The 18067-nt window shown below is 52.3% G+C and overlaps 2 protein-coding genes across 2 annotated transcripts in view; one reads left to right on the top strand and one right to left on the bottom strand.

Moving 5' to 3' along the window:
- Positions 1-18067, top strand: part of YJU2 (YJU2 splicing factor homolog) — a 21970-nt gene continuing 3903 nt past the window's right edge. Inside the window, exons 1-6 of the mRNA XM_003819273.6 lie at positions 1-126; positions 2137-2237; positions 3945-4089; positions 7282-7416; positions 11167-11348; positions 14906-15026. Of these exons, the coding sequence (XP_003819321.2) occupies positions 103-126; positions 2137-2237; positions 3945-4089; positions 7282-7416; positions 11167-11348; positions 14906-15026 (708 nt within the window). The 5' untranslated portion in view covers positions 1-102. The remainder of the gene's footprint in view (positions 127-2136; positions 2238-3944; positions 4090-7281; positions 7417-11166; positions 11349-14905; positions 15027-18067) is intronic.
- Positions 16085-18067, bottom strand: part of LOC134729656 (basic salivary proline-rich protein 1-like) — a 16680-nt gene continuing 14697 nt past the window's right edge. The window contains exon 3 of the mRNA XM_063600701.1: positions 16085-16251. The gene's annotated coding sequence lies outside the window, so the exon portion shown is untranslated. The remainder of the gene's footprint in view (positions 16252-18067) is intronic.

Here is an 18067-nt window from a genome sequence, read left to right on the forward strand (position 1 = left end):
AAGGAAGTGACGTTTACGGAAGTAAGGCTTCCTTCGGAAAAGCTCGATAATTACCCAGCCTAACCATTTCTCAGGTGCTTGCGAGGTGATTAGAAGGCAAAGATGTCGGAGCGAAAAGTATTAAACGTAAGTGTTGGGCGACTGGGGCTTTTCAATCGGAGCAGGACATCCCGGAACTCCGGGAGAGGGAGGAGCTTCCTGAGATCTCCTCTTTGGAACCCTTCTTTCCCAGCGGCCTTCCGCGAGATGGGGCTTCCCAGACTCCTCCCTAGACTCCTCCCCATCGCCTTCCGTCGGGGGGGTGGGCCTTCGCTAAGTCTTCCTTCTGGGCTGGGGGTATAGTTAGTCACCTGCGGGGCGTGGCTTGGGCTTTTACCCAATCACCACCAGATAGGGTTTTTTTTTCTGGGGGCGGGGCTTCCTTAAATGCTGGCGGTCGTGTTTTGCCCTCTTCTTGAGGGGCGTGGCTCTGAGAAGCCCCGCCCCACTTGGGGACTGTAACCAATCGTGTACTTTTGGGGGTGTGTGTGTGTGTGTGTGTGTTTTGTTTTGTTTTTTTTACTGGGGTCTGGTCATGCAGATAACCTCTGCCTGACAGTGGCCAAGATTCCGTGTGTGTGTGTGTGTGTGTGTGTGTGTGTGTGTGTTTTGTTTTTTTTTTTAACTGGGGTCTGGTCATGCAGATAACCTCTGCCTGACAGTGGCCAAGATTCCAGACTCCCAGAAGAAAAGCAGAGGTTCAGTATAAACTATACTGTTGGCACACTTCTGTTTTTTTTGTTTTTTGAGATGGAGTTTTGCGCTTGCTTCCCAGGCTGGAGTGCAGTAGCACGTTCTTGGCTCACTGCAGCTTCTGCCTCCTGGGTTCAAGCGATTCTCCTGCCTCAGCCTCCTGAGTAGCTGGGACTACAGGCGCCCGCCACCACGCCCGGTTAATTTTTTTTGTATTTTAGTAGAGATGAGGTTTCACCATGTTGCCCAGGGTGGTTTTGAACTCCTGAGCTCAGGCAATCCACCCACCTCAGACTCCCAAAGTGCTGGAATTACAGGCGTGAGCCACCGCGCCCGGCCCCACGCAGGTCTTTCTAGGAGAGCAGTCTCAGGCTTGCTGTAGGAACTCCTGGGAAACAGGAGCCCTGGGACACAAAGGGAGTGTGAGTATGGATTATGACAGATACCTCCACTGCACCACTGGAAAATAAAGCACTTTGTGTTTGGAGCACCTACTGGGTGCCAGACACTGCAAAGAGCACTTTATCCCCCTTGCCTCAAGGAATGCATGCAAAGACTCTTGGAGACAGAGGACAGTGTGCGCATTTCACAGAGGAGTAAACTGAGCCCTGCAGGTTTCAGCTCCTCAGGATTCAGATCCAGGGAGATGACTCTGTAGGAAACGGATGTAGTATCGTGATTGGGAGGCTGAGCTAACAGAGTCCTGGTTTACCCTCTACAGAATTGCTGGGGAGTTGGGACTCCTTGGGGAACTCGGTCTCCTGCCTGAACAACAGAAGTGCTAAGCAAAGCTTAACCTCTACAAAGGGCAGGGCATGATGGCTCACGCGTGTAATACCAGCACTTTGGGAGGCCAAGGCAGGTGGATCACCTGAGGTCAGGAGTTCGAGACTAGCCTGGCCAACATGGTGAAACCCCATCTCTACTAAAAATACAAAAATTAGCGGGGTGTGGTGGTGGGCGCCTGTAACCCCAGCTACTGTAGAGGCTGAGGCAGGAGAATCGCTTGAACCCAGGAGGCGGAGGTTGCAGTGAGCCAAGATCGCGCCACTGGACTCCAGCCTGGGCAACAAGAGCAAAACTCCATCTCAGAACAAAAACAAAAACAAACCCTGGCTTTTTAGAGCTTCCCGTGTAGACAGCATTTCATGTGTATTGTCATGACTGGTATTTAGGAGAATTAAATGCGTCCTGTATGACTCCACTGGAAGCTTGAGAGAGTCAGGAAGCTTGTGCCTGGCCTCCCTCCCACCGCACTGAGTCCTGCGAGTCCTCCCTGCCTGTCGCGGAACCTGGGGTGGGCTTGGGGACCCCCGACACAGCTCCCCAGAGCCCCTTCCCTCTGCCATGTCCTGCCCCTGCTTCTGAAAATAACTCCCCCAATGTTTCCTTCCTCCCCTGCAGAAATACTACCCGCCAGACTTTGACCCGTCAAAGATCCCCAAACTCAAGCTCCCCAAAGACCGGCAGTACGTGGTGCGGCTGATGGCCCCCTTCAACATGAGGTGAGCACCCCCTGCGTGACCCCACACACCAATCATGGCTGAAGGACGCAGTGCCTGGCATCCACAGAGGTGACTCGTCCGGTGTTAAGACCCGATCACTGGTCTTAGACATTGTCCTGGCTCAGACATTGACCATTCCAACCCTCCTTCGCCTCACCATTTGGGATTAAGCTTTGGATCTTTTAGAGCCCCCGAGCCAGTGCCTGCCTTGAGATCATGGTGGTTAGTAAACGTGTGTGCAGAGAGGATAGGACCCCACAGAGATGCAGCCCCATAGATATATTTCAGCTCCTCCAACAGCCAAGCTCGTTCCTACCCCAGGGCCTTTGCACACACTGCTGCCCCTGCTTGGAACTCTCTCCCTCTACTTTCTTTCTTTCTTTCTTTCTTTTTTTTTTGTTGAGACAGAGTCTTGCCGTGTTGCCCAAGCTGGAGTGCAGTGGCGTGATCTCAGCTCACTGCAACCTCCACCTCCTGGCTTCAAGTGATTCTCCTGCCTCAGCCTCCCAAGTAGCTGGGATTACAGGCGTGCACCACCACGCCCGGCTAATTTTTGTATTTTCAGTAGAGTTGGTGTTTTACCATGTTGGCCAAGCTGGTCTCGAACTCCTGACCTCAGGTGATCTGCCCTCCTTGGCCTCCCAAAGTGCTGAGATTGCAGGCGTGAGCTGCCGCGCCTGGCCTTCTCCTTCTACTTACACATGGCAGGCTCCTCTTGTCTGCCATAGGTCATGGCTCCAATCTCACCCCTCCGGGAGGCCTCCATCATCCCCTCACGATACCCAGATCTTGCCTTTTGTAGCACTTCAGAATTATTGTATTTCACCAACTCTAAACCCCACACCTTTTCATGCTCTAGCATATCTGAAATCACGCACCTAACGAGGAAAGAGACATCTGGGTCAGTGAAATTCGGTTCATGCCCATGTGTTGTTGGCCTGTCTACTCCTTCCCCTCACTCATTCATTTATTCATTCAACACTCATTTATTGGGCACCTGCTGTGTGCCAGGGTCTGTGCTGGGCACCAGGAACAAAGTCCCTGGCCTCATGGAGCCCACAGTCTAATGGGAAGTGGAGAATAGTGGTAGTCAGGCAGGTGCACGGGCCCCCGAAGTCAGGCAGGAGAGAGCCCCTGGGGCAGTGGCGCAGGAGGGAGGGCTATAGGTAGCTGGGGTAGTCACGGCGACATCAGGCAAAATACTGGTGGCGCTGAGGTCTGAGGATGAAGGGTGTCGCCAGCCATGAGACTGTAGGAGCAAAGGCCTTGAGCTGGGACTGAGCTGGGGGTGTTTGCACGATCAGACAGGAGGTGGGCGTGCTGGGCTGGGGAGCAGAGCCCGGAGTATGAGGGGAAGAGGGGGGTGGGGCAGCATTTTTCTGTGTGGCATCTTTCCTCCTGGAGGGTGGGGTGCCCCGTAAGCACCAAGATTGCTTATGGGAGTGCATGACAGGCAGGCCTCACCTACTCAGGGGGCTTCCCAAGCAGGCGACCCTTGGACTGAGCCCCAGGAAGATATGAATGAGAACACGAAGTTCTCAGGTAGAGGAGATTTGGACACAGGGTGGGGCAGCCTGCCTCTTGAAGGAGGGAGCTCCCCGTCGCTGGAGGCAAGCAAGCAGTGATCTTCCAGGATGCCACAGGGACAGCCTACCAGTGGGAGCCAGCGTCCCAAGACAGCTCACATCCCTACATGCCGCCCTGCAGGTGTAAGACGTGCGGAGAATACATCTACAAGGGGAAGAAATTCAACGCTCGGAAGGAGACGGTGCAGAACGAGGTCTATCTGGGCCTGCCCATCTTCCGCTTTTACATCAAGTGCACGCGCTGCCTGGCAGAGATCACCTTCAAGGTAGGTGAGACGGCCGGCCAGGCTGGTCCCTCTCCCCCAGCACACCTCAGATCAGGGCGGGCCCTGGGGTTCCTTAACTCCGATCCTCTCCATCCAGGGAATCTCATTTCAGTTTATCCCCAAGAAACAGACAACAGTTTGGGGGAGATGTTCATGGCAGCATTCTATATAAAGGCAAAAAGACAGAAGCAACCTAGATAGATAATAATAAGGGATGAGAAGAACAAATTAGCGTGCAGGCTGGGCATGGCTCACGCCTGTAATCCCAGCACTTTGGGAGGCCGAGGCGGGCAGATCACCTGAGGTCAGAAGTTCAAGACCACCCTAGCCAACATGGCGAAATGCCATGTCTACTAAAAATACAAAAATTACTGGGCATGGTGGCGGACTATAATCCCAGTTACTCGAGAGGCTAAGGCAGGAGAATCACTTGAAGCTGGGAGGCAGAGGTTGCAGTGAGCGAAGATTGCACCGCTATACTCCAGTCTGAGTGACAGAGCAAGACTCCAACTAAAAAAAAAAAAAAAAAAGCCAGGCACAGTGGCTCATGCCTGTAATTCCAGCAGGTTGGGAGGCCAAGGAAGGAAAGAGAGCCCCTGAGGTCACGAGTTTGAGACCAGCCTGGCCAACATGGTGAAACCCCGTCTCTACTAAAAATACAAAAGTGAGCCAGGCGTGGTGGCTCATGCCTGTAATCTCAGGTACTTGGGAGACCAAAGCAGGAGAATCGCTTGAACCCGAGAGGGAGAGGTTGCAGTCAGCCAACATTGCGCCATTGCACTCCAGCCTGAGCAACGAAGTGAAACTCCGTCTCAAAAAGAAAAAAAAAAGTAGCATGCAATGGAATATTACACAGCCAATAAAAATTGCAATTTGACTTTTATTTGTTACCTTGAGAATTTAAGGAAAGACTGAAGATAACTTAAAATTTTCTCTTCCTATGCTTAAGTACTCTTTGAATACTTTTTTGCCATAAGCTTTTTTTCTTTGATTAAAAAAACATTTTGGGCTGGGCGCAGTGGCTCACAGCTATAATCGCAGCACTTTGGGAGGCCAAGGCAAGTGGATCAGTTGAGGTCAGGAGTTCGAGACCAGCCTGGCCAACATGATGAAACCCCAACTCTACTAAAAAAAAATACAAAAATAGGCCGGGCGCGGTGGCTCATGCCTCTAATCCCAGCACTTTGGGAGGCCGAGGCAGGCGGATCATGAGGTCAGGAGATCGAGACCATCCTGGCTAACACAGTGAAACCCCGTCTCTACTAAAAAAAAAAGCAAAAAAAATTAGCCGGGCGTGGTGGCGGGCGCCTGTAGTCCCAGCTACTCGGGAGGCTGAGACAAGAGAATGGCGTGAACCCAGGAGGTGGAGCTTGCAGTGAGCCGAGATCGCGCCACTGCACTCCAGCCTGGGCGACAGAGCGAGACTCCGTCTCAAAAATAAATAAATAAATAAATAATAATAATATTTTGGCTGGGTGCAGTGGCTAATGCCTGTAATCCCAACACTTTGAGAGGTCAAGGGAGAAGGATCGCTTAAATCCAGGAATTCAAGACCAGCTTGGGCAACATAGTGAGATCCCATCGGTACAAAAAATATAAAAATTAGCTGGGCATGATGGCATGCGCCTATAGTCCTAGCTACTTGGGAGGCTGAGGCAGGAGAATCAATTGAGTCTGGGAGGCCAAGGCTGCAGTGAGCCATGATTTCACTGCTGTACTCCAGCCTGAGTGACAGAGTGAGACCCTGTCTACAAAAAAACAAACAAACAAAAACTTTTTTTGAAATACCTGAAGATTTACAGAAAAGTTCCAAAGATAGTACAGATAGTTCTCACCTACCCCTCACCAGCTTCCCCGAATATTAGCATCTTATATAACCAGGGTACATCTGTCACAGTAAGAAACTAAGGGTGGGGCCAGGCATGGTGGCTTACTCCCAGCACTTTGAGAAGGCAAGGCAGGAGGATTGCTGGGGACCAGGAGCTCAAGACTAGCCTGGGCAACATAGTGAGACCCTGTCCATGTCTGCACAGACACACACACACACACACACACACACAAATTTTAATTTAAAAAAGAAACTAAAGGTGGAATGTTACCATTAACATCGTAGGCTGTGGCTGGGCGCAGTGGCTCACACCTGTAATCCCGGCACTTTGGAGGCCAAAGCAGGAGGATCGGTTGAGTCCAAGAGTTAGAGACCAGCCTGAGCAACATGGCGAAACCCTGTGTCTACCAAAAAGAAATTTAAAAATTAGCCAGGTGTGGTGGTGCATACCTGTAGTCCCAGCTACTCGGCAGGCTAAGGTGAGAGGATTGCTTGAACCCGGGAGGCTGAGGTTGCAGTGAGCCATGATCCTGCCACTGCACTCCAGCCTGGGCAACAGCACGAGACCCTGTCCCAAAAAAAAATAAAAAACATAGTGTTACTATTAGCATTTAGATCGAAGGTAGATTTCAGTTTTTCTGCTAATATCACTTTTCTGTTCCAGTGTGTAATTTAAGATACCAGGGTGTATTTAGCCTCTCTATTCAATAAACAAAAACAGGGGCATGCTGTATACATATTTGTACATGTGATTTATAATCAAAGAAAAGGTGTTAATAAATACAAAGGGCAGAAATCACAACATGTGCAGAACCTTGGAGATTTTTTTTTTTTTTTGAGACAGGGTCTCACTTTGTAGCCAAGGCTGGAGTACAGTGGTGTGATCTCAGCTCACTGTACCTCAACCTCCCAGGTTCATGTGATTCTCATGCCTCAGCCTCCAGAGTAGCTGGGATTACAGGCATGCACCACCTTGCTCTGCCTAATTTTTGTATTTTTAGTAGAGACAGGGTTTCTCCATGTTGGCCAGGCTGGTCTTGAATACCTGACCTCCAGTGATCCACCTGCCTCCTTGGAGAGTTTGTTTGCAGTCATGTTGAGGGTAGGGAGTGGAGGCTGCAGGGAGGCAGTGGGCAGATGGGAAGAGTCTTAAAGTCCATGCCAGGGAGTTGGGCATTTTTGCCCATGGAGATGGGAGGAGCACTAGGAAGAAATCTCACCAGCCAAAGCAATAAGACAAGAAAAAGAGAAGGTAGTAGAACCAGTAAAAATCAGAGAGAAGGGGCCCTGATCTGCTGGTGGTACTTTAGAAGATTCTGGTGGCTGGGGATGTAGGAGCTGATGTCTGTCTATCCTCCCTGCAGACAGACCCTGAAAACACAGACTACACCATGGAGCATGGAGCCACGCGGAATTTCCAGGCTGAGAAGCTCCTGGAGGAGGAGGAGAAGAGGGTGCAGAAGGAGCGGGAGGACGAGGAGCTGAACAACCCCATGAAGGTGAGTCGGGGGCCATGTAGGTGTTCATGGGCACTGTGTGTGTGGGTGTGTGTGTGTGCCGATGGTTGTGCCCTTCCTGCCTCAGGTCCCCAAGGAAGGAAGATGGGGTGGGGGGCGTGGTTGGTAAAACTTTAAGATGTCCCCAGGAGGCCAGGCATAGTGGCTCATGCCTGTAATCTCAGCAGTTTGGGAGGCTGAGGTGGGAGGATCACTTGAGGTCAGGAGTCCTAGACCAGCCTGGCCAACATGGCAAAACCCTATTCCTAGTAAAAATTTAAAAACTTAACACTGGGTGCAGTGGCTCACACCTGTAATCCCAGCACTTTTGGAGGCCGAAGTGGGTGGGTCACGAGGTCAGGAGTTTGAGACCAGCCTGACCAACATGGTGAAACCCTGTCTCTACTAAAAATACAAAAATTAGCCAGGTGTGGTGGCACGCTTCTGGAATTACTGCTACTCAGGAGGCTGAGGCAGGAGAATCGCTTGAACCGGGGAGGCAGATGTTGCAGGAAGCTGAGATGGCACCACTGCACTCCAGCTTGGGTGACAGAGTGAGATTCCGTCTCCAAAAAAAAAAAAAAAAAATTAGTCAAGCATGGTGGCGCATGCCTGTAATCTCAGCTACTTGGGAGGCTGAGGCAGGAGAATTGCATGAACCCGGGAGGCAGAGGTTGCAGTGAGCCGAGATCAAACCACTGCACTCCAGCCTGGGCAGCAAAGCAAGACTCTGTCTCAAAAATAAATAAATAAATAAAAGAAATTGTGTTCACTTCCAATAGGACAATTTTGTATTTTCTCAGAAATATTAAAAGGAGCCAGGCATGGTGGCTTGAACCTGTAGTCCCAGCTACTTTAGGGGTTGAGACAGGAGGATCACTTGAGTCTAGGAGTCCAAGACCAGCCTGGGCAACATAGTGAGACTGTGTCTCTATAAAACATTAAAAAATTAGCCAGGTGCTTGCCAGGCGTGGTGGCTCACACCTGTAATCGCAGCACTTTGGGAGGCCAAGGCAGGTGGATCACAAGGTCAGGAGTTCAAGACCAGCCTGGCCAAGAGGGTGAAACCCCGTCTCTACTAAAAATACAAAAAATTAGCCGGGCATGGTGGCAGACGCCTGTAATCCCAGCTACTCGGGAGGCTGAGGCAGAGAATTGCTTGAACTCAGGAGGCAGAGGCTGCAGTGAGCTGAGATCATGCCACTGCACTCCAGCCTGGGCGACAGAGCAAGATTCTGTGTCAAAAAAAAAAAAAAAAAAAAAAAAAATCAGCCAACTGCTTTGGGAGGCTGAGGCAGGCGGATCACCTGAGGTCAGGAGTTCAAGACCAGCTTGGCCAACACGGCGAAACCCTGTCTCTACTAAAAATACAAAAATTAACCAGTCATGGTGGCACGCGCCTATAATCCAAGCTACTCAGGAGGCTGAGGCAGGAGAATTGCTTGAACCCAGGAGGCGGAGGTTGCAGTGAGCCAAGATCGCGCCATTGTACTTCAGCCTGGGCAACAAGAGTAAAACTCTGTCTCAACAACAACAACAAAAATTAGGCAGGTGTACTGGTGTGCACCTGTGGTCCCACCTACTAGGGAGGCTGAGGCGGGAGGATCACTTGAGCCCAGGAAGTTGAGGCTGCAGTTAGCTATGATCACATCACTGCACTCCAGCCTGGAAGACAGCAAGACTGTCGCTAAAAAAAAAAAAAAATATATATATATATATACACACATATACATATATATACATACACATATATATATAAAATAGATTTTTAAATGACTGTGTTCCCTGCTGTCCCCTCCTGCTTCCATATTTCCCATCCATTCCTATCTATTCCTGGACCCACCCACCCCTGCCAAATGTGAGTTTTCTGAGCAAGCCACATCAGACCAGATACAACATTTTCCATGGCCATGCAGAGCAACAGGGAGGGAAATGAGCCTTGGCAAGGGTTTGGTGTGTGCCTGGGCCTGTCGCACTGCTGTCTGTGTGTGAATTTAGTTACCTCCACACTGACAGCAAGGGACTCTTACCCTGGTGTTAGTCAGCTATTGCTACATAACAGGTTATCCCAAAACTTAGTGACTGAAAACAACAAACATTTATTATCCCACAGTTTTTCAGAGTCAGGCATCCAGAAGCAGCTGAGCTGGATGGTTGTGGCTTGGGGGCTCCCATGAGGTTGCAGTCAAGGTGTTGGCCAGGGCAGTATCATCTGAAGGCTGGACTGGGGCTGGAGGAGTCACTCGCAAACTGGCTCCCTCTACTGGCTGTTGGCTGTCAGCCTCAGTTCCTCACTGTGTGGGGAGCTGCTTGAGCAACCTCACAACATGGCGGCTGCCTACCCCAGAGCACGTGACCCAAGAGTGAGAGCAAGGAGGAAGGCCTGTGCTTTTACATCCTAGTCTCAGAAGTTACGTGCCATTATTTCTGTCATATTCCATTAGAGCAAGTAGCTTGTCCAGCCCCTGCTCAAGGGGAGGGGAGTCACCTCCACCCCTTAAATGGAGGAGCATCAGAGAGTTTGTGGACATACTTTTAAACTGTCAGAATTGCCATTTTTCCAAAGGGTAAATACAACAAGGTCACAGCACCAGGAAGCAGCCAGGCAGGATTCACTCCCAACCTGCCTGGCTCCAAAGCCACTTCTCAGGGGCCCGTGGCCACCAGACTCGCCTCCCTCAGCCTCAGTTTCCTTTTCTGTAAAATGGGGGTTGTGAGGATTAAATGAGATGGCATATGGAAACGTCTTTGCCCAGGGCCTGGTGTACAGTAGGTGCTCAGGTTGTCTTTTACAATTTTTCCTTAATATTATTATTTTTGAGATAGAGTCTCGCTCTGTCACCCGAGCTGGAATGCATTGGCACGATCTCAGCTCAGTCAACCTCTGCCTCCTGGGTTCAAGTGATTCTCCTGCCTCAGCCTCCCAAGTAGCTGGGATTACAGGTGTGTGCCACCATGCCTGGATAATTTTTGTATTTTTATTTTTTATTTATTTATTTTTTTGAGATGGAGTCTCACTCTGTCACCCAGGTTGGAGTGCAGTGGTGCAATCTTGGTTCACTGCAACCTCTGCCTCCCGGGTTCAAGCAATTCTCCTGCCTCAGCCTCCCAAGTAGCTGGGATTACAGGCACATGCCACTACGCCCAGCTACTTTTTGTATTTTTAGTAGAGATGGGGTTTCGTCATGTTGGCCAGGCTGGTCTTGAACTCCTGACCTCAAGTGATCTGTCTGCCTCGGCCTCCCAAAGTGCTGGGATTACAGGCGTGACCCATAACACCCAGCCTGTATTTTTAGTAGAGACAGGGTTTTACCATGTTGGCCAGGCTGGTCTCGAACTCCTGATCTCAGGTGATCCGCTTGCTCTGGCCTCCCAAAATGCTGGGATTACAGACGTGAACCACTGTGCCTGGCCAAATTTTTCCTTATTATTCTTACTGAAAGATGGCACCAGGCCAGAAATCCAGGCCACCTGGGTCCAGAGCTGGCCTCTTTCCACCCCACCCTGCCCCAGGGCTCAGATCCTGGCTCCACCACTGCTCAGCCCCATGTGGTCACTTTCCCTCCCCAGACCTGAGTGTTCTCACCTGTGAAATGGACACAGTGCTGGGCATGGGCAGGGGGTTCCCTGAGCAGGATGGAAATGTGGGGGTAGGGGTTCCTCCCGTGGCCCGCGGTGGCCCCCGAGGCCAGACAGGGTTTGCCCCGTGGTGCGATCCCCATGCACTCAGCCCCGCCGCCCCACGCCCGCCAGGTGCTAGAGAACCGGACCAAGGACTCCAAGCTGGAGATGGAGGTGCTGGAGAACCTCCAGGAGCTGAAAGACCTGAACCAGCGGCAGGCGCACGTGGACTTCGAGGCTATGCTGAGGCAGCACCGCCTGTCGGAGGAGGAGCGGCGGAGGCAGCAGCAGGAGGAGGACGAGCAGGAGACCGCGTGAGTCAGGGCCGGCCCAACCCAGCCCCACCTCGCAGCCTCTGCCCCGGCAGGCGCTGCCTCTGCCCCAGACCCTTTCCCCGCTCTCTGGAGTGTCGCCTTTGCGAGGACCCCTTTCCCACCGCCCATCTCACTTTCTCCCTTGTGGCGTCTCTCGAGGGGGTCCCAGGCCACTGCCGGGCACGGTGACTCAGCACATGGTCGCCCGCATGGCTGCGGTTTGTCACAACGAGAGGACACAGCAGATTCAGCAAAGGGGAAAGGCATGTGTGGTGTGTCGGGGGCCAGGCCTTCCAGATCCTCTCCTGGTGGAGCCTCGCAGGACACGCCTCATCCCCTAGCACCAGCCCGGAGGACTCGAGAAAGGCGACATCACTAGGGAAGCTCCTAGAGACCCAGCGTGGGATTCCTATGGGGCCTGGTCCCACAGCCCCCGCTGCCTGGCCCATGCTGGGATTCCAGACTCCAGAGGAAAGCAGGGGTCACGCATAAACCATGGTGTTTGCAGGAACAGCTGAAGCCCCAGAGCCCGTCCCATCCATGAGGGTGGGAGGCCCCCAGCACAGGCTCCCGGACACCCACCAAGGGACGCCCTCACCAGCCGCCTTCTGAGGACACAGCCTCAGGCCTGGGTGAACACTTTTCTTTTTTTTTTTTTTTTTGAGACGGAGTCTCCCTCTGCTGCCCAGGCTGGAGTGCAGTGGCGCCATCTCACTCACTGCAAGCTCCGCCTCCCGGGTTCATGCCATTCTCCTGCCTCAGCCTCCCGAGTAGCTGGGATTAGAGGCATCCGCCACCAAGCCCAGCTAATTTTTTGTAATTTTTAGTAGAGATGGGGTTTCACTGTGTTAGCCAGGATGGTCTCGATCTCCTGACCTCGTGATCCGCCCGCCTCGGCCTCCCAAAGTGCTGGGATTGCAGGCATGAGCCACCGTGCCCGGCCGACGCTTTTCTTTTTCTTTGAGACGGGGTTTTGCTCTGCCGCCCAGGCTGGAGTGCAGTAGTGCAGTCATAGCTCACTGTAGCCTCCATCTCCCGGGCTCAAGCGTTCCTCCTGCCTCAGCCTTCTGGGTAGCTGGGACCACAGGGACACATCACCATGCCCAGCTAATTGTTTTTATTTCTGTAGAGACAGGACCTCGCTATGTTGGCCAGGCTGGTTTTGAACTCCTGGCCTCAAGCGATCCTCCCACCTTAGTCTCCTGAAGTGCTGGATGACACGTGTGAGCCCCTGTGGTTGGCTGGTGAATGCCTTTGACGCCGACCACCTCTGAGCCCGCATGCTGATCCCCTCCTTTCCTGGTGCCTCATCTCCCCTCCCTCCTTTAGAATCTGAGCTGTAAGGACAGGGACGTGGTGGCCTCTCCTGTGTCCCCAGGGCTTCCAGCAGGTAGGTTCTGGTAGGTTCCACGTCAGTGCCTGATGGGTGTGCAGATCAGCGATACCGTGCAGAACAGTGTTGGGAGCCTGCGTTCATCCTGCACCTTCCGGGCACCGGGCGTGGCTGTAACCTCACTACCCACACAGCCCTGGGGATCAGTGTGATCTTCATCATGGAGGGGACTGAGGTCCAGGGAGGTCCAGGCATGAGCCCCACCAAGGTTACCCTCCAGGCTCCATCCAGACAGGCTGGTTCCGGCATCCAGGCACTTAACCACACCACTGCCCTTGGTGGACACGGAAAAGTTAATGTAAAAAAGTAGAAGGGGCCGGGCGCAGGGTCTCCTGCCTGCCATCCTGCACTGTGGGAGGCTGAGGCGGGCGGATCACCTGAGGTCAGCAGTTCGAGACCAGCCTGGCCAACATGGCGAAACCCCATCTGTACTAAAAATACAAAAACAAATTAGCTGGGCGTGGTGGCAGATGCCTGTAATTCCAGCTGCTCCAGAGGCTGAGACAGGAGAATTGCCTGAACCCGGGAGGCGGTTATAGTGAGCCGAGATGGTGCCACTGAACTCCAGCCTGGGCGACAGAGCAAGATTCCTCCTAAAAAAAAATGAAAATTAAAAAGTAGACTAGGTGCAGTCGGTGGCTCACGCCCGTAATCCCAGCACTCTGGGAGGCTGAAGTGGGCGTATCACCTGAGGTCAGGAGTTCGAGACCAGCCTGGCCAAGATGGTGAAACCCCGCCTCTACTAAAAATACAAAAATTAGCTGGACATGGTGGTGCGTGCCTGTAGTCCTAGCTAACATTTTTAATTTTTTTAGAGACGGGGTCTCGCTATGTTGCCCAGGCTGGTCTCGAACCCCTGGCTCAAGCGATCCTCCCGTCTCAGCGTCCCAAAGAGCTGGGATGACAGGCGTGAGCCACTGCATCTGGCCCCTTTAATCTGTTTTATGTTTAAATAGAGAAAGTGGTAACCACTGGGTTAAGGAAGTCCCAATGGGTGCTCTGCCCTCACGGAGCTCACCGTGTGGGGAGGGAGAGGGACAAGGAGACCAATACCCAGGATAACATCCATCTGGGTGAGAGAGAAGCCAGGGTGCGTGAGCTTGAATTATGAGGATGAGCTTCTCAGAGGAAGAGCGTCTTGCATTGGGTATTGAAGGGCGAGTAGGAGTTCACCAAGCGAGTGCTTGGCAAAGGGGGCATCCCAGGTAAGGGGATGTAGGCCCCTGATTTTTAAAATTCTTTTTGCAGAGATGCGGTCTTGCTGTGTTGCCCAGGCTGGTCTCATGCTCCTGGCCTCAAGCATTTCTCCTGCCTTGGCCTGTAAAGGCACAGGGATTACAGACATCAGCCACCATGTCTGGCCCCAAGACATTTTTCTAAAAGACATTTTCTTTGAAGCTATATCCCCTGATTAGAGTTCTCACACTGTGGTTCTCACATAAACCACTCCCAGAATTAGAGACCGGCCTGGCCAAGATGGCGAAACCCCGCCTCTACTAAAAATACAAAAATTAGCTGGACACGGTGGTGCGTGCCTGTAGTCCTAGCTGCTCGGTAGGCTGAGGCTGGAGAATCGCTTGAACCCAGGAGGCGGAGGTTGCAGTGAGCCAAGATCACGCCACTGCACTCCAGCCTGGGCAACAAAGACTCCATCTCAAAAAAGAAAAAAAAAATACAAAAATTAGCCAGGTGTGGTGGCAGGCACCTGTACTCCCAGGTACTTGGGAAGCTGAGGCAGGAGAATCGCTTCAACCTGGGAGGTGGGGGTTGCGGTGAGCCAAGACTGCGCCACTGCACTCCAGCCTGGGCAACAGAGCGAGACTCTGTCTCAAAAATAAAATGAAATAAAATTTAATAAGGCATAGGGACACGCCTGTGGACCCAGCTACTCAGGAAGCTGAGTGGGGAGGATCGCTTGAGCCCAGGAGGTTGAGGTTGCAGTGAGCTGTGATTGTGCCACTTCACCCTCCCTGAGTGACAGAGTGAGACCTTGTCTCTTAAAAAAAAAAAAGTAATCTGTGCTCCCCCTACTCCCTCCCACCCCTGCTCACTGAGGGCAGGAAGAGGTCTCCAGGCACCCAGGCCCCTCGCCACCCCAGCAGGTACATCCCAGGCACTGTTCCCCAAACACAGCGCGCCCACGTTCCCATCTTCCATCCCACAGCGCCCTGTTGGAGGAAGCCAGAAAGCGAAGACTGCTGGAGGACTCCGACTCAGAGGATGAGGCCGCTCCCTCGCCCCTGCAGCCAGCCCTTCAGCCCAACCCCACCGCCATCCTGGACGAGGTAAGTGGGGTGCCTGAGTCCCGGGGGCTCCCGGGTGAACTAGGGACAACTGAAGCCAGGGGTCAGCTTGACTTTTTCTTTTGTTTTTTGTTTTTGTTTTTTGAGACGGAGTCTCGCTCTGTCGCCCAGGCTGGAGTGCAGTGGCACGATCTCGGCTCACTGCAACCTCTGCCTCCCAGGTTCAAGCGATTCTCCTGCCTCAGCCTCCCGAGTAGCTGGGACTACAGGCACGCGCCACCAAGCCCAGCTAATTTTTTGTATTTTTAGTAGAGATGGGGTTTCACCATGTTGGGAAGGATGGTCTCAATCTCTTCACCTCGTGATCCGCCCGCCTAGGCCTCCCAAAGTGCTGGGATTACAGGCGTGAGCCACCGCGCCCGGCCAGAACTTGACTTTTTCTTAAAAGGCCAGTCTGCACCCTAACTCCTCCACCCTGTGGCTGTAGCCCAAAACACCCACGATCAGGTGTAAATAAGTGGGTGTTGCCTGGTGCCAATAAATCTTTATTTATAGGCTGGGTGCAGTGGCTCATGCCTGTAATCCCAGCATTTTGGGAGGCCAAGGCAGGAGGATCGCTTGAGGCCAGGAGTTTGAGACCAGCCTGGGCAACAAAGTGAGACCCCTTCTTTACTAAATTACAAAAATTAGTCATGGGTGGTGGTGCATGTCTGTGGTCCCATTTGAGAGACTGAGGCAGGAGGACCGCTTGAGCCCAGAAGGTCAAGGCTGCAGTGAGCTGTATCAGTATCACCGAACTCCAGCCTGAGCACGAGTGAGACCCTGTCTAAAATAAACAAATAAAAATTAAGGCTGAATGCAGTGGCTCACGCTTGTAATCCCAGCTACTCAGAAGGCTGAGGCAGGAGAATCGCTTGTCAACCCGGGAGGCGGAGGTTGCAGCGAGCCAAGATCGTGCCACTGCACCCCAGCCTGGGTGACAGAATGAGACTCTGTCTCAAAAAAAAAAAAAAAACTTAATTTACTAAAACTGGTGGCAGGCCTATGGGTCTGTAATTCGCCAACCCCTGTTTAAGCTGCCGAAAGAAGAGAATGTAAAGAAAGAACATAGAAATTTATTTCTCAGTCATAACAGCCCTGGGCTGACAGTCTAGGACTTCAGGCAGCTCTGCTCCTTGGAACCATTCAGGGACTCAGCCTCCTTCCTTCTGGAGCACGGCTTCCTGCGCTGTGGTCACAGCTGGCTCAGAGCACCTTCAGGGTCCGGCTGTGGGAAGGCAAAAAGTGTGTGGAGGACCACCCAGCCTCAGATGCGGCCCACCTCAGTTCTTCTCTCATGCCAGAGGCCACAGCATAGTCACAAGGCCCCATCTGGTGGCGAAGGAAACTGTGAGATGCATCCTCCAGCTGGTCCGTGCCTGGCTGTGCTGCCAACTAGAACGAAGGGAGGCCGGGCGCCATGGCTCAAAGTGCTGTAATCCCAGCACTTTGGGAGGCCAAGGCAGGCGGATCATCTGAGGTCAGGAGTTCGAGACCAGCCTGGCCAACATGGAGAAACCCTGTCTCTACTAAAAATACAAAAATTAGCTGGACATGGCAGTGCATGCCTGTAATCCCAGTTACTCGGGAGGCTGAGGCAGGAGAATCACTTGAACCTGGGAGGCAGAGGTTGCAGTGAGCTGAGATTGTGCCACTGCACTCCAGCCTGGGCAACAGAGTGAGACTCTATCTCAAAAAAAAAAAGGAAGGAGTTTTGGTGGATGACCAGCATTTTCCACCACAGCTGACTCATCCAAGGTGGCCTCAGCCACTCTGGTTTGTTCATTGAAGAAGGTGGTAAAAGTAGGGGCTCATAAACCAATAACACGGACACACAGAAACGATTGTTCTAGGCTGGGCGCGGTGGCTCACGCCTGTAATCCCAGCACTTTGGGGGGCCAAGGCAGGTGGATCATGAGGTCGGGAGATTGAGACCATCCTGGCTAACACGGTGAAACCCCATCTCTGCTAAAAATACAAAAAATTAGCCGGGCGTGGTGGCGGGCGCCTGCAGTCCCAGCTACTCGGGAGGCTGAGGCAGGAGAATGGCGTGAACCCAGGAGGCGGAGCTTGCAGTGAGCTGAGATTGTGCCACTGCACTCCAGCCTGGGCGGCAGAGCGAGACTCCGTCTCAAAAAAAAAAAAAAGAAACGATTGTTCTTTCTTCCTTTTTTGTTTGTTTGTTTGTTTGTTTGACACAGGGTCTTACTCTGTTGCCCAGGCTGGAGTGCAGTAATGCAGTCCCAGCTCTCTGCAGCCTGAACCTCCTAGGCTCAAGCAATCCTCCCACCTCAGTCTCCTGAGCAGCTGGGACCACAGGCACGCACCACCACACCTGGCTAATTTTTCTTTTCTTTCTTTCTTTTTTTTTTTTTTTAGACAGTTTCACTCTTGTTGCCCAGGCTGGAGTGCAGTGGTGTGATCTCGGCTCACTGCAACCTTCGCCCCCCGGGTTCAAGCGATTCTCCTGCCTCAGCCTCCCAAGTAGCCGGGATTACAGGCGCCTGCCACCATGCCTGGCTAATTTTTGTATTTTTAGTAGAGATGGCGTTTCACCATGTTGGCCAGGCTGATCTAGAACTCCTGACCTCAGGTGATTCACCAGACTCGGCCGCCCAAAGTGCTGGGATTACAGGCGTGAGCCACTGCGCCTGGCCCCTAATTTTTCAAATTCTTTTTGCAGAGATGCGGTCTTGCTGTGTTGCCCAGGCTGGTCTCACGCTCCTGGCCTCAAGCAGTTCTCCCGCCTTGGCCTCTAAAGGCACAGGGATTACAGACATCAGCCACCATGTCTGGCCCCAAGACATTTTTCTAAAAGACATTTTCTTTGAAGCTGTGTCCTCTGATTAGAGTTCTCACACTGTGGTTCTCGCATAAACCACTCCCAGAATTCATTGTCTACAACTTCCTCTCTTTTTTCCTTTTTTTTTTTGAATGAATCAACAGAGTAAAGGTACTCTGAAAGCAGTCCAACCTTTTTTGATTTACTCCTCAGTCTTGTGCCTCTACCTGATTTGATAGCAGGTGTTTTATTTGGTTTTAAC

This window comes from Pan paniscus, chromosome 20 (genome assembly GCF_029289425.2).
Source record: "Pan paniscus chromosome 20, NHGRI_mPanPan1-v2.0_pri, whole genome shotgun sequence".
NCBI classification, from domain to species: domain Eukaryota; kingdom Metazoa; phylum Chordata; class Mammalia; order Primates; family Hominidae; genus Pan; species Pan paniscus.